The sequence below is a fragment of the Manacus vitellinus genome, unplaced genomic scaffold, assembly GCF_001715985.3.
Source record: "Manacus vitellinus isolate BGI_N305 unplaced genomic scaffold, ASM171598v3 scaffold_0_pilon, whole genome shotgun sequence".
Lineage (NCBI taxonomy): Eukaryota > Metazoa > Chordata > Aves > Passeriformes > Pipridae > Manacus > Manacus vitellinus.
Window position 1 is genome coordinate 55,400,337 of NW_021938789.1, and position 26,444 is coordinate 55,426,780.

Sequence of the window (26,444 nt, forward strand, 5' to 3'; positions counted from 1 at the left end):
CCAAACATGATACTGGGGCTACAATACCAAAACATTTAACTAGAACCAGATCTCTTGTTTCCCAGTAGTTTTATTAGCTGTAGGTTTTTCAAGTCTACTGAACTGACTTTGAAGCAAGATGATAGAAAGGGAACAATAAAATATGACATGAGACTTTAAACAGATTTATTTTTTTCCACTTAGTCAGCAGCCTAGGCTTCTCAAATTGCACAGAAATTATGGTTACGTTCTGGTTCTCCAAGACATTAAAATTTTGGGGAGAAAAAAAAAAAAAGTAATGTGGTAAAACAGAAATAGGCAGCTAAAACATGAGACAAGTGTTTGTACATGGTGGTGTGATACGTGACTCTGGAGGGTGTTTGACTTCCCCTGACTCCCTGTTAGCAGGAGCTGCTGTCCTGCTGTAGGCCAAGGAGCAAGTCCATGAGCCAAGAAACATAAATAAAGATTTCCAATCACTGTTTATCTCACTGTCTTCACAGACCTCCACCGAAGTCCCAACTAGGCTCAAACCTATTATCCCAGCATTCACAAGGAGAGGACCACCCTCCTGTCTTGTCACACCCTTCTCCCTAACCAAGACCATACAACTTAACTCAGTAATGCAAGCAAACATATTCTTCTCATCTGCTGGAGGCATTGTACAACCTTTCCATGCAGGGCTGCACTGATGACTATCGAGCAAAGTTTACAGGCAATTTGGAAGCTACATCCTGAAATTCCACGTAAATGCTCTAGATTTTTCTTCACTTTGCTCAGTGTAGAGAAAATATATACAGATGTGAACTGTTTGCTGCTGGGGCATCTTCTCTTTGGTAACTGCCTTCCAGTTTGTTGCTGGTCTATGTCTATGTACACCTCCTACACATCCCCCCAACACTGTACTTCCTCTTAACCAAACAATCTTTTCTAGGGCATGAACAGAATATGCACTGCAGACCTGTAAATACTCAATTAAAATGTAAATATTGAGACTATTTTATCTATAATGCTCACAAAGTTACCCAAATAATTTATGCTCTCTTGTCTCCTCCAGCAAGTTCTCCTCAATTCTAACATATTATATTAGGATTTAACTTCAAAGAAGGCACTTGGATCACGTCCAAGCTAAACTTCTAATTAAGAACTGGCTTTTTCAAGGGTCACAAAGTTACAATTCTGGGATCAAATTAAAGTTAAGCTTTTGATACAGAATTTTCAAAAATGAGGACAAACTTCTAACCTGTCTGGCTGGGAAGAAGCTGCAAGACAATATCAACAAAAGCTAAAGACAACAACAAAACAACCTGTCTCCCATATTTGTAATTTTCCCTGGGAATTTTGAATGGTCTTGGTTTGTTGTCTTGGTTTCTTGTTTGTATGCGTTTTCTTCGATTTCTGGTGACTGAAGAGAGACTTCAGAATTGATTTAACTTCCATAAACATCAAACACATTGTAGCAAAACCAATTCTATCAGTTACCCTTCTTAACACTTCAGTATTTAGATTACAGTCTCTTACTGTACTTTGAACCATTTTGTACTTCAGTGGAAAATGAAACCTGAGTTTAAGCATGCTTTAAGAGTCTGTAACTCAAAATAAATATATCAAACTTGTACTAATAATCTAAGTTAACACGTGGTAGCACCACAATGCAAAGGTAAATGAAGCATTACAACTTGAAGAATCTGTTTCTGTGCTGCTTAGTGCTGCAGTGGTGTTTTTATTCAAACTCCCTATCAAAAGCAGCAGAGCACAACCCCACAGGCACCTCATGCAGTACAAAGTAACAAAACACAGTATTTACGCAAGGCGAGACATGCAAGCCCAGACAAGTAATTTACAGAAAGCCTCACCTCAGCCAACTTCAACAGAAATCAGAGAACTACATTTAGCTTGGAATTTCATTATCCTGAACACGAGTCACATTAGATAGCCAGGTTTTCAAATACACATCATTACAGAATTATTACTGGCTGCATGGAGAAGGTGGAAGAACTAAACCGACAGTTTCATGACAGGGAGGGAGCTCTTGTGTGTCCTTTGAGGTTTACTGGTGGGTGTCTCTATTACAGGAGAGTGTACCATAATACCATTTAAAACACATTAACTGTCGTTTAGGAGAGGCTAAGACTTGCTGCTTTCCCAAGAGTTTAATCAATTTTCCTCTTTTCATATAAGAAAGCTTGAATTACGCAAGGCAGCATAGGTTTAACAGGAAGAACACAAGAGATCCAGATCAAACCCCTGGTAAGGATTCACATCCAACAACTGTCAAAGGAAACAGATCCATTAAGCCTCTCAGGGGAGCATTTTAACCTCCAAGGTTTCCACCACCCATGTTCTAAATGAAAAAGCTGTATTCCACATGCAGCCCAAGTCATCAGCTATCCAGGCAAATCCCCAGGGAGCCTAATGGACATCTGATGCAGAGGGCCTAGCAGGATCTAATCTATAGAGAGAAAAGTAGCCCTGTAAAACTGCAGAAAACACACACCTCTAATGCTAGGCTGAAAAGGAAAACAGCAAGATTAACCACAACAACTCCAGGGTTTGGAAAGAACTCAGGGTCCTGTCCTCAGAAAGACACCCTTCTTTTCTGGATCTGGATCATGCCACCTAGGGTAAGGTATGTAAATGAACACAGGCACAAACTGAGAGTTTGTACCATAAAGTTGTTTGCTTGTTTTAATTTAAATGTTTTATCCAACTGATAAAGTTGACTAAAAATTGACAATCCCAGACTGTGTGAGCTGCTGCAAGTTCAACAGATGAGATAAAATGGATGCCCATTCTGCTGTGTAGTTATAGAACTGTCAGAGCTGTTTTACTACCTGATGTTAAGCTATGTAATTCAGAACAAAATAATAGTGGTTGATGCCAGAGAACTTATATTTTAGAGAAATCCCACAAACATCTTTCTTTTTCCCTGAAAACCAATTGCTGTAACCCCAGTAAAATTAACAACTGAAGTTTTCCAACTGAAATAGTACCAGCCCATTATCCTAACTTTCAGATTCCTTAGTATGATTTCTGAATACTGTTCAACCGGAACCTTATCTTTACCAGGCATACCAACCACATGAGAATCCATTGTGCCACCACTGAATTTAAATCATACTGCAGCACAGCGATCCTGAGACATGTGCAAACTGCACCTTCCTTTGCTTTCACATGCAAACAGATGTACCACTGAGGATGACTCCCATGGCCCACAGATGAACTGAGTACATTCAATTCAAGATAAAAAAGAAGGTATGCACACTTCATTGAATTTACAGTAGTAAGTTTGTAAAGCTGCTACTCCTTTTTCTGCCCTAAATCCAATCTTCCATTTAACCCACTTCTTCAGAGGTTCCCAAATTCAAATCTCTGGGGCTTAATTTGCTGGAATAAATTTGCTACCAACAGGTGCCTGATTACCTGCAGAAATTCTTCCTTGTTCAAAGATGCAACTTCAAACTAAGAGAGCTTTTCAAACCCAGGCATTTAGAGTATCCTTAGCTATAACTTTCCCAGTTAAACACAGGTTGTCATAATATGGGAGTTTTATAAATGGGGTTCAGATAAGTCTTCCAGGTAGCTAATGAAAACAGTTTTGTGAGAAAAAGACACAGAAGACTTAGAAGGCAGAGATCCACCTCTAGAAACATGGAATATTACTGTCTCTTCTTCCTGACTATATGAACCGAGAGCAATAAGTGGACAAAAAACCCCAAAACCTGAGGACTTAATAATTTCAGTGGGAAAAAAATAAAGGTAAAAAGAGGAATAAACACAACTTGAGGCTCTAGAATTCACCTGGTTCCCAACTGCAAAAACATTTAACAAAGGCTTAAGAATATTACCAAACTACCCCCATTCCTGGATTCAGCATTCCAGAGCTTCAGCAAGATCAGTTTTTTTGGTATCCTGAAATCTTTTTCCACCCTGTCTGCTATTTCAACCCACAGCCAACTACATTACTAGTCTCCTAACTGGTTCTGTGCTCCTGTATCCCACCAGGACACAGGCAATCTTTATGTCTTGCTACCTCGTGCATCTCATTTACAACATCCTCATAAACAAATCTGAATTTAAAAAAAAAAAAAGATACTCATTCACTCAAATAACATATAAACCCATTCACTTTGAATTATGCATACACTCAAAACAAGGGTAGAGGGAGCTGCCTAAGCAAAAGGAGAGATTCATACAAGGCCACCATACAAGGCCTTACTATTGTGCCATTTGGAGGTAGGTCTGAGATAAACAAGGAATCAGTTTTGTGGGTGAGAAGGCAAAGAAAGCTGGAGAAAGGGAGAATAGATGACACTTTCAGGCTCTTGAGGGACAAGGCAGGCTTGCAAAATGAAAACGGTAGAATGTTATTTTCTCTCTGAAACAGGACACTATCAGCCGGTGCCAAGCAACAATTCCCAAGTTTCAAAAGAACAACAAAAACAAAATCTGCTCTCCTGGTAAGGTAAACTGCTTGGGTTTAACACTTAACAACTTCACAGCTCTAAATAATTCTGTCTAATCTCACAAAACCTCCATAACAAAGCAAGAGTGAACAAAACAGCAAAGATGCAGAACTTACTCCCCCGTCTCCTGGCAAGATTAACACATGCTTTTGGAGTCTGTTCTTAGTGATCAGAATTGTCTATACCTGAAATCAAATAGCAGGTTTTCCCTTGCCTCTATCTGGCTAAGTAGCACCTAACCATAAACAATCATCTTCAACAGACAAGAGATAAACAACCTCAAGCCTGAAACTGTACAGCAGATTAATATAAAACAGCAAGTTCAAGAGCAAGGCAGTTGCAATGACACTGGAAGGCTTGCGAGGCTAAATCTGAGATGTTCTGACAGCAGATTATAGTGCACTTCAGATGGTCTGCAGCTCACTACAAAGTACTACAGCACAGCTGTAATTAAAGCTCTGTCATTCTTTCCACTATAAACTCTGCTTTTTCATGAGTTTATAATTTGGATTGTAAAAATCTGTTCTGAGTGAAAGCTTGGCAAACCAGAGCCTGTGCATAAGAACATTTTCTTTTTCCAAGGCAGTCAGCTCCTTAAGGTTTTACAAATAACAAAAAAGTTTGCCAGCTTAAACCCAAAATAAGTTAAAGAAAAATAAGCCACATGTCACTTAAATTCCTTTGTAGTTTGAGGGAAGTTTTATCTGGCCAAGTTCAACCCACAGAGAGTCCAATGTCACTTCAAATTCCAAAACAGAAAAACAACCTACGGCCAAAAGCAGAGGCTTAATACAATTTACACAGGTTTAACTGTGACCTAGACCTGGGCTCAAGTGAACTGGAAATATCCCCCAGACCTCCGAAAAAGAAGGCTGATTGTGTCCTTTCTACTACAGCCAACCATAAATAACCCTGTTTACCATGACTCCTTGTTCATTCCTCCCCCTCCAAACTGAACTGAACCCTCACTCCAAACTACGTGGTCTTACAAAATAACTTATTCTCCTTCTCCGTTTTTCCTTCCCTTACCCCTTTTGTTTGAAGTCATGCTGTAGACACAGAGAAAGAACAGTATTTGCTGTCATTTTCTGTGGACTTCTTTCCACTGCTTCTATTGGTGCCCCCCTATCTGCTATGTGACCACCAGCTGTAGGTAGTAGGATACTCTTGCATCACAAGCACTGTCCAAGAAACTGCCACTACCTTTATCAAGACAGTTGACATATTTTACACCACAGCTTTCCACACAGTTGCTCATATCTCTCAGTTAGGCTGGGTTTATGTCAGAAGAGCAATTCCACACACACTTGACACTGACACGGGGACCTATCTTTCTACCTACTAAGTGCTTCAAAACTGCATACAACAGCAATGCACAAAAACACTCAAAACTGTATTGTTCATTTCTTTGACAGATGAAACTAGCAAATGACTCTTTATGAAAGATCTCAAGGGACTTGTCTGTTGTAAAGAAAATGTGAGATAAGGAATGGTAAAACACGGAACAAAAAAAGGAAAATGAAAGGGAAAGAAGTCTTAACAGACTAACAGACTTCATGTATTAAGACTTTCATGAATCTGCTCACTAAGGCAGAACAGATACTTCCAGTCAGGCTTCTCAAGCCCTATAAAACATAAGAGCAACTAACTTCTATGTGAAAAAGTATTTGTCATCCATCTTACTAAAATATACTTTAAACTGCCTCTCATTAAAAGTTCATATTCACAACTAGGTTCTGGTCCCAGACTTTTCTTTAAGTAGTTAACTGACCAAAACCACCCCAACAATGGAGAGCTTAAAATAAAATAGTAAAGTATGCACTCCTAACTTCAATTCAAGAGCGAAACACATGTACCTTCCTTGAAAGTAGACAAAACTCTGAAACCCAGCTATCTGCTGCAAAAGTATCTTGGTTTTTTTCTATCAGGTAGTGACTGTGAATTCAGAAGGATGGGCAATGAGTCATTAGCTATTGCCTCAATCTTCCGTGTACCCATTTGTCACTCAGCTTCTGTGACTATTAAATCCCAGTTCCCAGTTTACTTTGACTGCACTTTCACCCATTCCCTTTATGAATCCAGTAGTTTCATACACCTGACCTATCTCAGTTTGCAAGGCACGGGCATGTTTTGTTTTCTGCCATCTCCCAATCTGCTTGAATGAGAATGATAAACCCATTGCTCATCAATGGGTTTGGCCACGCTTTTGGTTTTGCTCTTGTGCAACACAAACCTGCACAAAGCTGCACTCCTGAACAACAAGGCTATTGAGCTTTCCCAATACTAGGAGTGGCCTCCTCCTAAACTTTTTCAGCTGCCTATCTCCAGCTATCCCAGTTGACTCACATACTTGAGATGGTCCCCTTTGATTTCAGACTCTTATACCAAAACCCAACTAACCTTCCCCTGTACCTCAGACATCTCCTATAGAGATAAACAATGTTATCTCCACAGTGCTGCTTTCACCTGCGTTCATTCCTTCACATTATAACATAACTCTCATCGGAAGATGCTAATTTGACAGCACTAAAGAACTCCAGCTGCACAGAAATCACAGCAGCTTTTTAAACTGCCTATGCCACTCCAGTAACACTCCTCCTTTCTGGAGCAAAAGGCTCACATGCACAGGAAAGAACTGGCTTGCCATGCTAATTGCAGTACAAGCATCTCCCAAGGTGGCCACAAAGGGCATGAGCAGGCATTTTTAGAAATTCAACCTTGACAAAAGGCTTTATCATCTCTCCTTAATAAGGAGGTGTTTACACCTCAGGCAGAAAAAGGAGGCCAAAGCAGGGTGTGTTTTCACACAGTTACTTCTGACACACAACAGGCAGGCAGGCATGGGCTTTCAAGCGTATGGATTTTTGAATAAATGACTGACTTAATTCTGTACATACAGCTCTCATACCATATACCTTACATGACCAAGTTATGCTTTTTTGCTCAGCACAAGCAGGATCCAACTCTGTTGTTAGCTTCTATCCAACTGTCTCAAACTTACAACCCCTGCAAATCACATCACATTTACAAAACAAACAAAACATGCAGTTCCACTTACAGGGTTATGCATAAAGATAATTTTATAAGTTCCACAGAACTTATTAAAAAAAACTTGTAAAAAAGAAAGTTGTTTCACAGAACAACTACAAAGACTTGTTTTTTCCCCATGCATTCTTGTCATGAACTGATGGAACTTGTTGTCAAGTATTCCCACTGAAGTAAAGACCTGAACATGAGGCCTCTAAAAAATTCATATTTAAGGGCTTAAGTCTAGAATTATACAGCACAAAAACTGAGAGATCTGGAGATGAAATTCTGCCTTTCCTCTGGAGCATAAGTTCATTGCTAATAGCTGGAGATGAGGATCTTCCTTCAAGGAAAATTATTTGACAACTGGCTGTTACCAACTTGTTTTTCTTTCTAATTTTAATTGATCAACTTGATACTGGTTGACTTACAGAGATCAACTATTCTCACTGAGTAAACAATCTGGGCAAGCACATTTATCTTCATTGGCAACAGATGCTTCAGTGATTTCAACTATGTGAAAAAGACAAAGCAAAGATCTCTGCAGTTTCAAGAGCTGCTACAAGAGAACTCAATTTTATCACAATGAACACTTTTTTTGATGACTGGAATATTTAGAAAATCAAAAAGCTTCACCAACCTTCTACATTCATAGCTTCCCTCAGAAGCTGCAACTTCTTCTGTCTCTCTCTTATCCTGTCAAAGGCACTTGATATTGCTGCAGAAGTTGATGTCTCAGGCACATGGCGCGTTTGGTCCAGTTTTTGTGGTCCGAAGACATCCAGTGCTATGCTCCCATCAGAGTACCTTGCTTCCTTGTTTCTAGTAGTAGTAGAAGTCCGTACTGTAAATGTTTCACACTGATGGCTGTGCCTGTGAGAGCCTCCAGCATGGTTCCTCTCAGCTGCCTTGTCAGTAGTGCAAAGCAAATCTGTGGAAGAAGCCCATATTTTCCTTTTGGGAGGGACATCTGTATGAAGGTGACCTTTTTTCTCAAACTCACTGGTTTTACATCTGTGAGGACAGAAAACATCTTCCTGTCCTGAGTTATAATCTGCAGAAATGCCCTGGAAAAACTCTTCTTCGTCTTGTGTTCCTCTAATGGACAGAAATCCCATAGACTTGCTAAGTCCTTTGTTAAGTGTGGTCTGCTGAGAGAAGTGACCTCTGTGATCATCAGGTGCATCAGTTGCCGATGTTTTTCCTGGAATAAGGAGACATTTCATACATGTAATTTTCTGCTTAATACACAGTAGTCCAACACAACTGTATACTGAATACACACTTTAGCATTGATTTTGTCATCCAAAATATACTTAAAGGGCTGCCTCAGTCAACAAAGACAGAACTCCAACTACTTCATATGACGAGCATTTTATTTCTTTTATTTCTGAAGTGCTCAAGAAAAATGTAAGGCCTACTATAATTCAGTATTAACACAGAAAAACTCCAAGCTATCACATACATGCTGGAAGCTGTTTTCTCATTAGTTCTATTTTTAAAATAGTCTGGATTATCATCAAAAATACTACTTAATAATCAAACTGAAATCAGCCATTCCTGTCACACCCAAATACACCGCCTACAGTTTTCAATAACAAGTCCAGGTTTGTTCTATAGATTTACAGATTCCTTGAAATAGCGTCAGTAGTAAGAAAAGAATGATTGTGTACTTAGGAATGATAAGAATCCTGGATCTTCCTCTAATGACTATTTTTGGTGATGACAGTATCTCCAGATAAAGAATATTCCTAAAACAAAACCAATCAAGCTTCCAAGATCAAAGTGACTCTACGAACCTGCACCTTCCATTTTCATCAATAAATAGATCCACCAATACTTAGGAACAGTCTCTCTTCTCCCTCTCCCTTACAAATAAATTATTTCCAGAATAAAAGAAACTGTCAGAGGTGGAATAATACCAATGAAATATGTAGTCTCTGAAGAATATAATTTCATGGTCATCGAGAAGTTTTAATGATCATGTATGTCTCAGGCATAAAATTTTAGCCTGATTTTACAAAACTAATTACAAACATCAGTAAGTATAATCAAATTTCTTAATATTAACAGATAATCTGCAAGTTTACCTTTCATGTTCTTAAGTCTTTCTGAGGTCAAAGTTAAAGGATTATGATTATAACCATAAGAGTAATATCTCACAGAAAACCTAAAGACTACCCAACTGCTAGCAAACTAAAATTTTTTAATGCTTCTTCATTATTAGAGTGGTAAAAATCCCACGTCTATTGCAGATATCACATAGGCAATAATATCTCCAACTGATCAAGTGCACTGAAAAAATTCTTATGGATTCTAAACTTTCCAATTTGCAGGATACACACTGCATCAGTGTGGCAATCTCCACTTTATCAGTGATATTCTCGAATAGAAAAACCAACTAAAAATATTCTGTGCTGGGTTGCCTAAGCAATGCCTGCTCACCCAGGTGGAGTCAGTATGGCATGTGATATTTTCCTTAAAGCTAGCTCCCTCTGTACAGTGATATTCCCATGTTCATCCTCTAAGAAGCAGCAGATACTGCAAAAGCAAGCAGTCATTCAAAGTAAATTACTGTGCTGTATCTACTGCTTTTAAAGACGGCTATATAGTGCTTTCTGTTGCTCTTCCAAAGTCGATTGAAATGAACTGTCCCCCTCACACAACAGGCTCCTGATGATCTTTATCTAGAGTGTTATCCTTTCAAACTGAATTTCAAAGAATGCTTTAGGGATGTTCGTAAATGTAGTCAGTAATGCTTTAAAAGCTTTCTGCTTTTAAAAGTGTAAACAACTTTCAACTCTGATACTCGAAGAGGGGCTGGGCTGAGCTGTTAGTTTTCAGTTTCTACTTCTTTGATATTTAAGTAGCAATCAAAATAAGCAAGACTAAAGCCAAATGCAACCAAGCAACTTCTTCATTCTTACCAACACACAAAATACATGACAGCAAAATGTTCAGGTTCAGATTGTCCTGTAAGAAACTACACAGTTCCCACACGCTCTAGCCAAGACAATTAAAAAAAACCACTTTGCCGATGAGAATGAATTCATCTTCTAAAAGGATCTGACACATACATTTTACAAATATAGCTTTAATCCTAAACTAAACATAATTATCTTTGTGGTCAGGTAAATATTATGTTATTATCTTATTCTCAGACTGTACATCCTCCTAAGGCTGGTGAACTACCTATAATATTCACACACACAAAAAAGTCTTTAAAAATAGCTGTTCATTGTGAAGTTCCCACTATTCATCTAAAGCAGCAGCACATTATCCATTCCACAAACACATACTTCACATTCATGTGCATGCACCAAGGACAAACATTCCTATACAGGATTCTAACTCACTCATTTGTGAGACAAAAAACTAAACACTGCAGTTTAGTTTTATAGATAATCACCAAAAACACAAATCCAAAGGAGCTCCAAGAATCCTCCCCAGAGATGAGAGTTCCAAGATAATTCTAGGCAGAATAAAACCAAAACAACCTCCTCTACAGAGTTTTCACATATTTTTTTAAATTTAAAAAAAACCCAAAACAAACAACCATTTCTGCAACACTGAAAGTATTTACATGCTGAAACCTTATTGAACAAAACAAGGGCAAACAAAGCAGAAAAAAAAGCCCAAAATAAGCAGACAGCTGCAACTCCAATATACTACCAAGGATATACATTCAGGATTACTCAGTACATCATCGGTCATGACTCAGAACATTCCTGGTTCAAAAGATCATTTAGGCCTCCTCACATTGAAGCATTATCTTGCTGCAATTAATCCAACCACATCCAATGAAAAGAGTCACAGCTGTATTTTAGTACCAGTGGGTATCCTCACCACAGCAAGCCCAGAGACATAAAACTATCTGTTGTGTGCTGGTAAGAACTGCAGTGGAAGAGCTCAGCTCTCAGTGAGAGTGCTTGAGAGTGCTATAACATCCTCCTCACCAAAGCTGTAGTTTCCATGGACTTGGAGCATTCAGACCAGATGTAACAGAAACTATTTCCAGTTCATGCAGAGGTGCAAAAGACACAAGTTCCTTTGCCTTGACACGCAAGAAATGCCGTCTATTATTCCCCAAGTCCAAGTCATCCACCCACCTGGGGCTTCCTCAGGAGGAAAAGCAAACACCATGAACATTATCTCATCAGCAGTGACTAGGAAAGTATTCACTGCTACAGCTTTGCCACTCAACCAGCTAACTGCATGATGAGACAGGAGGTGAGCTGTCCCACCAGGAAGCAGAGCAGGAGGCATTACACTGCCACACTGCTCTTCCACTCTCCAGGTCTAACTCATATCCACATTGACTTATGTAGCCAGCATAAGATTTTAACATAGTACCAAAAGGAATCTACAGCTGGCCTTAGTATTCAGTCTTGAGACTGCAAAATTCTCTAGGACATCTTTCATCATTCCTTTGTTACTCTCCCCACTCCCACATTTCACCAGTCTCGGCAATTCTTCCCACCTTTGCAAAACCCCACCCCTCTCTGCATAACAGCATTTCAACAAGCTCTGCCCAAACTGACTCACAGTGCCAACATGAGCTGTTTAAAAAATCATCCTCAGAGAAGGTTAAAGAAGTGATTTTGGGGCAAGGGATGCACAGCCTGCTCAAGTTGGGCATCTTGAGAGGGCAAACTGAAACAAAGCAGCACTCTGAGATCTGTACTTTATACCAGTCAAAAATGCATGCTGCTCTTGGCACCAGAAAGCAGAGGCCAAGGATAAAGGACAAGACTTCTCAGTACAGAAGCAACTCAATTGCAGATACAAGCAGTAAAATTGGATTAGGCAACCAGCAACCAGTCCAGGCCAATTTGTTCTATTTTTAGTGACATAAATCTGTCCTCATCCCTTCTTACTTTTTTGAAGTACTATTACAGACTTTGAAAGTCACAAAATCAACTGTTAAGGTATTTTCCCTTTTTTTATCTTGGACTTCCTCAACACACTACCTCATCATTAATTAGATCAAGGGTCTTAAGTGACTGCAGTAAGTCTCTTTCAGCACAAGGCTCATATGTCTACCTTTCATCTAACAGTACACTTTCAAAACAGAGCAGACTGGAATAATATGCCCTTCTTTAACACATGGATTTTCAGTTGAATGGCATACTCTAATCCAAATGCTTTAAGCCAATATGTAGTTTATCCTTCAACTTTTCTTCCTGTGGCTTTTATGATGAAATGAGTGGAAAAATAAAGGGAAGAACTACCAGCAAAAATCTATATATAGAAAATAAAGAACCAGCTAATGATCAAATGAACCTGACTGCATAATGGAGCTTGTATGGCTTTGAATTATAATGTATGGGTAGACTCATATTATGATCTTTCTTTAAAAAAAAGGAGGCTTGTATTTTCAATGGAAACTCTGGAGACCTCTCCCAAGTACCTTGGCCCCACTAAAGACACTAAGTATTTCGCCTGAGACCACACAGAGCTACTCCATGCTTCAGTCACCCACATGTATAACAGGACAGAGAAATGCTTCCCTGCTTGTCAGTGATGGTGACAGAAGGAGCCATCAGCAACTAAAATGCTACAGCAGATAAGTAACTTCAAAAGGCATACTTTCCCCCTCCTCAGTTACTTCTCTGTTGAACTAAACTCTTCTTGCTCGTCTGAGTGTATGGGTTCTTGATTTCACATATCGCCCTTGGGTGTTTATCCTCTACTTGATGTTACATTAGTGTAATTATTTATAATTACTGTAAATAATTCAAATGCAATTATAGTAACTGCATGATTCCAAAGTATATTATATACAGTGAGGGAATATATACAATAAAAATAGCAATTAATCACTAGGACTCCACAATTAAATTCCCTTGTGGCGCTAAAATGAAAATCTAGTTTTCCACACACGCCTTCAACTGCCAGATGTTCCATCTGCTAAAGAACCATAGATCTGCTTCCTTCTTCCTTTGGTGTCTTCAGCTATGAATGCAACTATACCCTCTTTACACCAGTGTCATTCACAGACCATCTTTCACTTACACTGACAGTAATCTGGTTGATTTTCCTCTGAGCAAGAGGAAACTAAAGACTAAATCCAGTCTATCTGCAATTATTTGTGTACCAGCTTGATCACAAAGGCAATTAATCAAATACTATGTAAAAGCAAACACAGTTACTACCTCCACATACTGTATCTGTTTTTACTGAATAAACGCAGCTCAACTTTCTTTAAAGTCTTTCTGACTCCTCTTTCTTCTCTTTGCACAAAATGGAATATCTTTTTCATCTCTATTACAAATTTCAACTTGTGGATATATGTACATACACGAGAGTGGGGGGTGGTTAGGAAGAGATGGGGGCTGGGAAGGCAGAGAGAGATTGCCCACATGTGCATGAAAGCACACAAGCACAAGATTGGAAAGTCTGAAGACAGGAAATCATTATACAGGAGTTTAAAAAACATCTCCCACACCATCTTTGTGCAGAAAACAAAGCAACAGAAAAAACTCTTTCTCCCAAGACAACGTGGTTAGTTTCTCAAACATGAGTGGGTAGCTGGTGGAGGAGTTGGGTTTGCAATCCCTTTGGGGCAGGCTAAGAGCCAAACAGAAGACAACAGAGCCAGATGTGGCCTGTGGGTTGACTGCTAGGAATGGCACCTCCTCGTTTCTTTTACTTTCTAAATAGCTGAGAAAAATCCAAGTTTCAGACAGAAGTACTCCTAAACAATGCATTCTTTGTGAAGAAAGAAATGAACTGGACACAAGGACTGCTGAAAGCACTGGAAGTAATGACCAACTTATAAATCCTGTATAACAATTTGCATTCTGCTTTGGACTGACACAGTTCTTCTATCAAAAACCACCAAACAGCTCCGGAAACCAGGCATTTTGTTCAGAACAGTGGTAGTGATCCTTGCCAAGTAGCACTTCATAATTCATAAATGCAACATTTTACCTCTTCCCTTCCTCAGGCAACCATTGCTTTTTCCCCCTCAGGTTTATGGGTCAATTTTTTGGGGGTATGTTTCTCAACCAGGTAGGCAAAAGGTCCACCTAGCTATTCCCTCCCTGGATTTCTGCACACCCCAGGAAAAGCTCAATGATGCAGCTGCTTTTCTGCTCAGAGACAGCCTTTGACATCTCTGGTTTGGTTTCCTCACTGATCTTTGAGTCCACTCTTGTTTTGTCTTCAGAGTTCCAAGTTTGTCCTCAGCACCACTGCAACAGCATTTCCAACACTCCCAGGCTAGAAACTCCATATAGCAGTAGCTACTATACTTAAATTTAAAAGATTTCTACCAAGGCAAACCACCAGTACTGCTAGATGCAAACAGAAACACTTACTGGAAGAAAACAGGCATAGTTTTTGGAGTGCAAAAAAGTAATTTTTTTTTTTATTCAACAAGAAACCTTCATCTGGCTTTCATTTGGTTTTGCTGAACTCTGGAAGTTATTCTCCACCTACTCAATTCTTTTTTTTCTAGTACTGAGGAGACAGGGGAAATAAAAGAAAAAAAAAAGACTATTTCCAGATGAGGTAATTTTCAAGTCAATGGAACTAAGTTTGTGCTGTAGCTTTTGATAGCTTAAATCTGTGTGCTTGGATTTAGCAACATAATGCATAAGCTACTTCAGTTCACACATGGAGATCATCACCATAAACTGCTTCTTTATAGACTAGAAGCTGCATTTTCACCCAGAACAGGAACTAAAATAGAATCCACAATCAATTTCCCTAGATCAAAAGCAAAAGGGTACATTTTTTTTTTGTCAGAGTTTTTTCTGGACAGCTACATTGGTAATTGACATCATGAAGAACAGTAAGTAAGCACTAGCATTTCTTGTTAAAATTAAAATCAACTTCACTGAGCCTCAGCATCTTTTATTCAGTTTAGAGCACTTACTATTTTTGCTGCATCTGATAGCGTATATAGTCTCATGAAACAGGGAGTTGATCAACATCAACAATTTTGATCTCTATTTCCAAATATTTCCTGTTGTGCACAGTTAAGGTGAACTTTGCAAATAAACACACAAGGTGCAAGATTTCAATTATTAGATGGCTGGGAAGAGGGCTGCCAGGCAAGTACAAGTTATGGAGATTTCAACTTGGCTTTAAATAGGCTACACAACCTTTTGAAGGATAGTTCGTGGTGAAGAGTAACCCAGTGAATTAACTCTTGCTTTACATTTGAAAGAGTTTAGCACTTATTTACTCTTTCATCACATCAGAAGAATTTTATCAAGCTAGTCAAGTAACTTCCACAAATAATTCTTGATGTAAAGACTCTTAAGGCCTAAAGTGTTTTGAGTACAAAAATTAAATAACACTCCTTGGTTCAGATGACTCATGACAGGTCTTACTGCTTCTACTTCTGCTGGCTAAGTCAGTTCCTAAACACTGTGTTCCAAGTATGACCTGACTAAAAGCAAACATTCTGTAATATTAATTTAGAATAAATTATTTCTGCAGTCAGCCCTGCCATAAAACTCATTCACCAAGATAGCCACAGAAAATGAGTCACGAAAGAGACAAAACATAAATTTAACTGGGGAGAACATTAACAAAAAGCTATTCATGAATTTAATAATTATCTTCAAGACATAAAGATGGAAATGAATAGCTGTAAATATCCAACCTTGTCACCTAAGAAGAGCAAAAAATTTGATTGAAACAGATGAGGTAGAAAAATATTTCGAAACGTTTATCCTAAGTCAACAATAAAGCCCCGGTGATGATAACTGTGGATTAATACTGTGTGGAAAACTGATCCTAAAAATAATGAAATTCAATTAAGGCAAGAATCATAGCAATTTCCAAAGACTCCAAATATCTAAGGTATTAGCTGGCTACTCTCCAATTAGAAGCACATCTCTCTTACTGAACCATCTCTATATTCATGAACTTAGCTTGATTTATCAGCTGTCTTAAGTTACCTGCTCAGTGTATCACACTGATACCCCTAAGCTGACAATAAACACCATACCCCAATGTTGCTTTTTTCCCCAAAAGACAGCTATTTGATTCATTGTGAATTCTCTTTAAGATTTTCACAATGGCTCAACAGAACTTCACCTCAGTAAGTATCAGACCAGTCTTCTGTCCTCTCCAGAAAAGCCTTCTGCTCACCACCTTTATTTCCTTAAATACATCAGTAAAATAACTAGTAAAGTCAGACACATCCTTATGTGCACCCCCCCTTGCCCTCTCCAATTGTCTCAGTGCTAAACTTGACCAAAATGTCTCCTAAGAGGTAGTTAAACCCAAACACTTGGATAAAAGATAACTGACATAACTTTAACTTATTAGAAAGGCAGTTCACTCAAAACCATAATCCTGTCTGATAGTTTCCTACCTTTCTAAATGTTTGCCATTTTGCAAATGCTGTAAGAGGTGTTTATTTCAGCTGCACACAGCAGAAGAACAGCACAGTGATAACTGAAGGAAAAAGGACTCCATACTTTTCTGAGCTGAAGCTCTTTTGGTTTCTTTTCTTTTACCATTACATTTTTCTTAAACTCTCATCTGGCCTTCTACTTGTGGCTCCTCAATCTATGAGATTATCAGTATAATAATTAGCATTACATTCTACAGCTCACTTTCACAGAAATTTAAAGCAGTGCCCTCAGGGCAGCTGATCCATGCTACCATTGACAGAATTTGCACCAGCAAACCAGCACACCATTGCAGAAAAAGAAATAACAAGCATTAAACTGCCCTAAATCAAATGTGAGCTGCCTCATAAATATCAGACACCCATTTCACTGGGTCCTCACCAACTTTCAAATACATGTCTCAGTATACATAACATCAGCATAAAAATGGAACTGAAAACAGCTGGAACTGGTTTGGTTATGTGAGAGGTACTGGTTTGTATTTTACAATTCCCTGAGGTTTCAGCAAAGTGGAGATCAAGGAACGTATCTAAGATCAAAATAAAAAGAAGTAAGATGATGCTATTAAGACACACCAGGAAACATGACTGATAACAGATGTAGAATTGGGAAAGGTTTTGGAGAAGTTAAGAAGGTTGTAAACCTTCTAAGGAAAGGGAGAAAAAGAATGACTTACACAGGTAGTGAATTTGATATAGAGAAATTGGAAGAGGTTGAGTGGAAGCAGGACTGGCAGAGCTTAAAATATAAAGGAATGAGTGACCTCCATTTATCTTCTCTTCTGAAAAAAAGACTCGTAACAGACCAGACTTGGAGCAATGCAGACAATGTAATGTTTGCAGTGGAACAGTGAGGCACAAATATTTATTCCGTGGGGTGCCACACATTATCTGTAACACTCTACACATGCATGCAATTTTAATCAGCTTAAGAGGAACAGGTGTTAGAGGATGGGGACTCTCTGCCCCCCCATCTCGACAGCCAACTCTGTAGTCTGGGGGTCATCAAGTTCACTCATTTCAAAAATATTATTTGAGTAATGTGCTGTTCCCTAAAAAAGAGAGGCCTTTCAGAAACTGAGTGATTTTGACCAAGGCTGTTTAAAACCCTGTGTTGAATTCACTGGTTGATAGCAGCTGAGCCAAGTGGACTCCTCAGTCTCCAAGAATCCCTAGTTTTGCTTGTTCTTCCCCAGCCCAGTGATTTCACAAGCACACACACTGCAGGGAACCTGTTCTGCTTGGCACCTGGAAATCCTAGGCAGAGCCAGAAGGCAAGTGAGCACATAGCAGCAAGACACACATTCAGCTCCACAGCCCTTCAGAGATTCAGACACTGCATCCTAACTGAACGTTTTTGTAATTAAAATATAAATCAACTACTCTCAAACATTTCAGGAGTCATACATATAAGTGATTCAAAAAAAGCAAGGATAAGAGGGAAGAATATCCTAGCTGTGACTTTCAAGTCAGAGAAAACAATAAAAAACCAGCAATTGGATCATCTAGTCTTATTTCCTTTAACTAAAAGACATACTTCTCAGAGAAAGTTTCAGACATTACAGGGATGTTATTCACCCTAGCACTGAACCAGACAGCCATGGAGACAGTGGCTGGAGATACTACAACAATCTCCAAAGTTTAGTACAACCTAAAATAAAAGCTTTTTTGTTGAGATATACTGAAGAAGTTGGGGACAAACGTTACTTCTGGAGAAATAAAAATCTGCTAAAAGGTTTAAGCAAAGCTGTGGGTAGGAAAACAAATGGAAAAAGAAACAACACCCCTCAAACCAGACAAACATTTGAAAATAGAAGTTAAAGGTTTTCTAAGAAAATGAAAAGCAAACCAGCAAAAGACTGTGCAGAGAAAATGAAACTAGAAACAACAAAGGAAAGAATAATCAGGGTTTGCTAATGCAGTGAAAACAGACTTAGACAACCCTGCACGTCTCCAAAACTTAACAAATATTTTGATCGTCACCAAAACATGGTTTATTATGATCATGGAATAAAAAACAGAATAAATAATGGAAAGGGAGTATGGAAATGACAAAGCTTGAGATAGTAAGGTATTGTGCTCAAATAAAGTTCTTGAAAAACATATGGAATAGGGTAGTACTGACAAAAGAACAGAAGTGTGTAAAGAAACTATGAATATGGCAACACTGGAGACTGGGAAAAATAGAGTTAAAGAATAAACTAAAAATTTAACAACCAGAACAATAAGGTTCTGGTTCAACCCTTAAAATTGGTGGAAACCAGGGTAAGAATTAATTTTAAGAGCTTAAGAAATTCAGAAAAGGCAGACATGACATAGTTTACAAATAAAATTAACTAGGTAGATCCTGTGTTCCTACAGAGCTCCCTATTGTTGCAGAAATATTCTGGAAAAGAAGAAAAAAAAAAGCCAGTAAGAAAACAAAGCCCCTGAGAAAGCAGTGAATTTGTGCCAGAAAATGAAGCAACAGCTTGTACCAGAAACTGTTCCTAAACACATAGTGATGTACTGGAAGGGCTGGCAATCACTGACATAAGGTTTTTATATCAAACAGTAGCCTAATCTAGGACTCATCTCAAAAAAGAATCAACAAAGGAAGACCACCAGTGCCTTGCCAGACTTGTGTCTAACCTTTGCAGTTCGCATTGTCACAACTCCGTGGATTATTTCAGTTCCTGCAATTCACTGCACTGTTGCTTGACACAAAACTAAACAGAGGAGCAACTCAAGCACACCACCAACATAGATGTTCCAAGTTTACTAGTGGTAAAGAGGCAGCAAGATGATGTGAGGCAGATGAAAACCCTCTGTCCCTGATAACTTACAGTGGTGAGTATTTGTGGGTGATGTCGCATGCTGGCACCAAAATACTCCCATTTTGAAAAAATGAACCCTTTAGGGCAAAAGTGGTCTCACCTGAATATAACATGTCACTGTCTGCATCACAGAGATTTAAGAGCGGTCCAAGATGATGACCTATAAAATGCTCCTGCCCAGCCCCACAGTTCTTCCAGAAAAATTTGAGACCAGTCTTTTGGAAGAATACATCCTCTTGTCTGAAAAGCCTAGCACAGAGCTGATGCTGCTGATGCTGCCACTGACCTTAAACAACAACATCTATGACCTTACACAGTGACAAGTCATGGCCAGCATCAGCAGTCATCCTACGTCACTTTATCCTTTTTCCTCCACAGTGGCAACAGCAACTGTTTGCCTCCTCCTTGTCCTGCCACTGTCATCTTTCCTTACTCCCCTGAAGTAACAGTACAACCCTACCTGGCCTCCATATCCACCATCAAAGCACAGCAGAACTGTGATAGAACATATAATATCTCTCTTCAGAAGAAAAAGAGGAGGCAGCAAAAAAGCTTTGTGTGCAGGGAAAAGAGACCAGGGCTGCCCGGGAATCTGGAAAAGAGGCTTTGTGCAATTAGAGCTATGAAGAAAAAGCAGAGTCCATAGGAAAGAGGGAACAAAGAAAAGCTGCTTCCTGTCCCTCCAGCTGACTGACCTTCAGCTGAAGATTTCCCTTCTCCACAAACAAAACTTCTGGCCAAGAACCTTTAAAACCTTTTCTCACTACCACAAGTGAACTGAAAAAAGCCAAGTCTTTTCTGGAAACAATCATTCCCCTGTCACCATCACCAACACTTAGCTAGACACTGAACCATCAGAGTTCTGTGAATGTAAGCAAGTCCTCCTCTATTCCATTTCTTTGGTCACAAAATCTACCCAAACTTGGTCTTCCAGAAGGCTGTATTTTTTTTTTAGCCATAACCCTTACTGCAACGAAGCACTTACCTGTGGGAAGCCCTTTTCCCCTCAGCCTCTCCCGAATAGCCTGGCTCCTGTCTGGCTGCAATTTTCTATCTCCATTGCAAGACAGTTGATCCATCTGCAAAAAAAGGCAGTAACACAAAGTTAAATACTGCAAGAGCTCACGTTAACATGAAACAAGCATCGTTTATGTAAATGAACAACACTAGTCAGTGTCAAATATTTAAGTTCAAGTGCGGAATGGCAGTTCAAACCTTTTCGTAAAAAAAAAAAAAGGTTAATCAGTGAGAATATCCCCTAGAATTATCTATATTTGAATAGTTTGTGCATTATTTTACTACGTGTTTGGTCTACCTTTTTTCCACTAAGAATAAATTAAGTTCACAAACATGTAACTTCGATACATTCCATCTCTACAGCAAACTGAAGGGACAGCAACACACAAAAACCATCTTCCATGACTGCAACATGACTAGAACTTGTGATTGGCCTGAGGAGCTTTCTGTGTAACAGGAAGTAGTCTTGTACCCCCCCACAATTTATTGCACATGTAAAATCCCATGCACACATTTGGGCCCCTCAGGCCCATTCCTTTCCTTTCAGGCTTAATTACTCCTTACTTTTTTTAAAAAAAATCACTACTTCCCTAAGAAAAGCTATTTCACATGTACAATCATTGAAAAAAGGTCTTATTTGCTACAACAAAACATTCTTAGTGAGATCTTTCAATATGGCAGGAGCACAATTTGGGACAGCAGCTTAGCTGGGAGAAGGGAAGGAGAAATCAAGCAGACTTCTATCCATTACAGTTACAATGCAACTCAATTAACATTAAACAGACTGAATCAGCCTTGTGCTGTATTGCCCTTTACGAAGCACATTAACATGGAAAATGAAAATATTCAAAAGGGACCTCTCAGCTGTACTTCACAGACCACCAAATGACCAGTTACAGAGCTAAGACCTCTCAAGCCTTTGATAAGGCAAATCAAGATTAGAGGCAAACCAATCTTGGAATAGCAAGTTTCACTCTGCTTCTGAAAAAACAAATTTATATGTTTTTCTCATTAACTTAAATTCCAGGACACATACAGAACATTAAAACCAGCAGGGATGGCTAGCTGAGGTGCAGAAAAACACAGCAGCACAGCTATGTCATTGTTCTGTCAACTCAGTTCTATTCAGCTATTTTTTTTTGGCCTCCTTGCAAAAGCCAACGCAGTGACATGTTATGAATTAAAAGGTTACTGGCAGAGGAAATTAGCAAAGCTTCAGCACTGGGTAACCACCAGTAGCCCAGCTCCTTCATTATCAACATGGTACAGGGAGACAGGAACACATTTGCTGGATTCAGCTCCCCACTGGATTTCAGTACAAGCATTTGGGACCACTGCAGCTGTCTCTGGCAGGCCAGTCTAGATTAGTTTGTCACACTAACCCCATACTCTCACTGAAAGCCTGCTGACAAGAATAAGGGGAGGAAAGGTAGAAAATTTGCTAAGCAGAAAGAGCTATGAAGAACTTGGAGAAAAATGACTCACTTTCCACAGTAGCTGTTTCTATAGCTTCTGGCCTGATTTAAAGATCTTTATTTTAACAGAATCACTGATTAAGGCCCTGTAGCCCTTTATTTTACTCAATCACAGATCAGCTCCACTTGGCAACTAAACAAGACTTCAGACATCACAGCGAGGAGACATAACCTCAGGGACTAGACAATGCTTTGTGGAGCTCAGGTTCAGCAATATTTCTGGAGGCCTGGCTTAATCAGCTGCTGCCAAATATTAGACAAATGCAGGGACCTCTCACATTCTGCAAGCATTTCCAAACCACATTTATGAAGAAACTATCGAACAATCAGATCATAATTTTTTTAAGAAAGGAAGTATCACCAAATCAAAGTTTTTCACCTGATTTTAGTGCTGCCTCTCTAGGCACCAAAATTTTTACACTGGCATAACCCCTGTGAGATAAAAAAATTGGATGATATAAAACCAGATAACATTCAGGACCATCACAGGTTATCACTTCAGCAATAACAAACTGCTCAGCATTTGTTTTAATTATAAACAGAACGCAAGGAAAGCAAGTAATGGTCAGAGAATAATCTGACAATATTGCCAATTTATTGTGCTCATCTTTAAAAAGAGTAGAAAGGAAGATCCTGAGAACTACTGACCTCTCAGCCTCACCTCTGTGCCTGGGAAGATCATGGAACAGGTCCTCCTAGGAGCTATGCTAAGGCACAAGGAGGACAGGGAGGTGATTTGCGACAGCCATCATGGCTTCAACCAAGGGCAAGTCCTGCCTGACCAACCCAGTGGCCTTCTATGATGGGGTGACTATATCAGTGGACAGGGGAAGGGCTATAAATGTCATTTACCTGGAATTCTATAAAGCCTTTGACACGGTCCCCCACAACATCCTTCTCCAAATTGGAGGGAGATGGATTCGATGGGTGGGCTGTTAGATAGATAAGAAAGTGGTTGGATAGTCACATCCAGAGGGTCAGCGGCTCAGAGTATCAATGGGCATCAGTGACAAGTGGTGTCCCTCAGGGCTCTGCATTGGGACCAGTGTTATTTAATACCATCATTAATGACAAAGACGAAGGGATCAAGTGCATCCTCAGCAAATTTGCAGATGACACCAAGCTCAGTGGAGCAGTTGACACACCTGAAGGATGGGATATCATCCAGAGGGATTTGGACAAGCTCAAAAAGTGGGTTCATGGGAATCTCATGAAGTTTAAACAAGGCTAAGTGCAAGGTGCTGCACTCGAGTCGTGGCAACCCCAGTATCTATCCAGGTTGGGGAATGAACAGATTAAGAGTAGCCCTGCCAAGGGAACTTGAGGGTGCTGGTGGGTGGGAGACTGGACATGATCCAGCAATGTGCACTCACAGCCCAGAAAGCCAATAATGTCCTGGGCTGCACAAAAAGCAGCATGGCCAGCAGGGCGAGGATTCTGCCCCTCTACTCCACTCTGGTGAGACCCCACCTGGAATGCTGCATCCAGCTCTGGGGTCCCCAGCACAGGAAGAACAGGGATCTATCTGTTGGAGCAAGTCCAGAGGAGGGACATGAAGTTGATTAGAGGGATGGGGTACCTCTCCTATGAGGAAAGGCAGAGAGAATTGGGTCTGTTCAGCCTGAAGAAGAGAAGGCTTAGGGGTGACCTAATTGTGGCCTTCCTGAAGGGAGCCTACAAGAAAGATGGAGAGAAGCTTTTTACAAGGCCTATAGTGACAGGAGAAAGAGGAATGGTTTCAAACTGAAAGAGAGTAGATTTAGATTAGATATGAGGAAGAAATTCTTTACTGAGAGGATGGTGAAGCACTGGAACAGGCTGCTCATGAAAACTGTGGATGCCCTACCCCTGAAAGTGTTCAGGGCCAGGCTGGATGGAGCTCTGAGCACCTGGTCTAGTACAAGGTGTCCCTGACCATGGCAGGGAGGCTGGAACTGGATGATCTTTAAGGTCCCTTCCAACCCAAACTATTCTTTGATTCTATGACAACTTATGGTCTTCCTTTATAACTTGAAACAATTTAACTATTCTGAAGTTATGCTGTAATGTAATGATTTAGGTGAAGACAGAAGTTGTCTTTCAGGAATAGTAACTTTGCAAGATGAGTTCATGTAGCTTCTTTGACTTCTAAAAACAGTTTGACAGATTGGTCATCATTAGACAATAAAATCCTCCACAATTCTCATATCCAGGAGCTGAGTAGAAGTGCAAGAGAACTGGCACACTGCCTAAAGAGTCCTTCTTTCTGTTAATAAGCAACTCTCCAAAAGGCAAACATAACTAAGATAAAGAAAACTCACAGCAATCATTTTTGAAGCATTTCAAGTAGCAACAAGTCTAAGGCTTGCTCTAGAGTTCATCATCTTGTTCTGTGTCTCCTCATTTTTTTTTTAATGAAGACATAGTTCACAAAATTATCTTCCTCGGAAACTCGTGAATGCATGTTTCAGGAGGAATTGTCAAGTGCACAAACTTGTAACATGGGGAGAGAAGCAGTTCTTTTGACCCTTCTCAAAACTGCAACATATCAAGACAAAGAATGACTGCAGAGTGACTGTGAGTTAGCACTTCTGCTCTCTTCCTGCTCATCTCTATTATTTCTCAAACACTGACACAGACTTACCCCAGACAGGCTTCCCAGAACCAGTCTGACCAACTGTTTCACATATGAAAAAGAAGGGGCACAGTTACTGTTCCTTATGTGGGCACTGCAAGCATCCAGAACAGTCCGTACGGATACACGGGCATAAATGACATCTTCACACATGCCGAGGAGGATGCTGTTGAGATGGTCTCCAAGTTTGATAGGCTAGTGACAAACAAGAACAGGAGAAACAGGAAAAATCAGTATGAACAGTGACTTGTTGAACACTCAGAAACCAAAGACATTCAACAACGTAAAATATCTATTCATGAGACTTATTGCCAACGTTAACTGAGTGTTGATTTGAGAGTCCCCATCTAGGTGGTGAAAAAATAGTGGCTGTAGAACAGGAGACAGGCATTCAGCATCTAGACTCAATTCACACTCGCAACGTTCTAGCCCAAACAAGCTGCCTGATCTGCAAGGTCAGATTCAGAGCAAGTTTTCTCCCTTGATTTCGAACATTTTGCCAGCCAGTCACAAGTATAAAATTCAATTCGCACTACAATCATTTTGTACAACCCTCTATGCTCATATTGTGTAGTTCCTCACCTCACCAATATTTTGCAGCAGATGTGTTAGCATTTCCAAATTCCAGAGACATCATAAAACAATACCAACAAAAAGTAAGGAATAAAATAACAAAGCCATTGGTTAAGGAAGCAGAGCTTCATAACTGCAGGACAACACCCATTCAGTTAAAAAAAAAAAAAAGTAAATCTAGATTTATTTCTATTCTACCCATTCAGTTAATGCAGCACACTGAACGTGGAATATCCCTCCTCAGGGTATGCAGCAGTCGGCGATAACACTTGTTCTCAGATGCCGCGGGCACTTGGGACTTGAGCTTTCTGATCTGCAGCTCTCCCAAACTGGGTGGTTACCCACAAAGTACAAGCATTGTCATGCTTTTTGCATCACAGAGCACTTCAAATAATTACAGTCTTCCAATCTTCCCTGCATGAGTACTCTTAAGGTGTACCATAAAAAAAAAAATGCTCTGGACCACCCTGATTTAATTAACATAGGCTTTTCCCATCTATCACTTCTAACTAATCATAAAAAAATCACTCCCGTATTCAATTGCACTCCCAGCAGAGAAGCAGCTCATTAACTAACACAGGTAGACAAATATAGAAAATGTATTAAAAACCAGGAAAACCTTTACATGCACATTAACATTTAAAAGTAATGCCATACACAAGACTGCCCTTTTGCCTCCACTAACTCCACAGGGCAGAGGCACCACATGAGAATATCCCAAAGATAAATTCTTTCCAGGCATACCTCACCACACCATCTTTGGGAAAATACTGTTCTATGAACAGGTAGAGTGTGCCTTCCCACTGCATTACTGAGAAGCTACACTCTAATACCAAAGAAAGAAACAAATCCAGGACTAAAATTAATGCCTACTTTCTGCTCAACACCTCTACCTACTTTAAGTCCCTCTCCCACTACTGCTAAATACTGTTCCTTTCTTGTCCTACAAGACAGGACATTAAAGAAAGTGGATTGCTGTCTAAGAAATTACTGGGGTTTTTGGGACAGGTACGGTAAGCATTATGAATAGGTACCCCTAAACAGTCAGAGCTTCAGACTGTTTTATTTTCACCTTCAGGCAGCTACTTCCAAATAAGTACAACT

The 26,444-nt window shown here is 39.6% G+C and overlaps 1 protein-coding gene across 2 annotated transcripts in view; it reads right to left on the reverse strand.

Moving 5' to 3' along the window:
- PTPN13 (protein tyrosine phosphatase non-receptor type 13) overlaps positions 1 to 26,444 on the reverse strand; it is a 92,047-nt gene that overhangs the window by 51,331 nt on the left and 14,272 nt on the right. For both annotated transcript variants that reach the window (XM_018073649.3, XM_018073644.3), the window contains exons 4-6: positions 24,777 to 24,962; positions 20,647 to 20,740; positions 8,113 to 8,676 (exon numbers count right to left, since the gene is read on the reverse strand). In XM_018073649.3, coding sequence (XP_017929138.2) covers positions 8,113 to 8,676; positions 20,647 to 20,740; positions 24,777 to 24,962 — 844 coding nt within the window. The remainder of the gene's footprint in view (positions 1 to 8,112; positions 8,677 to 20,646; positions 20,741 to 24,776; positions 24,963 to 26,444) is intronic.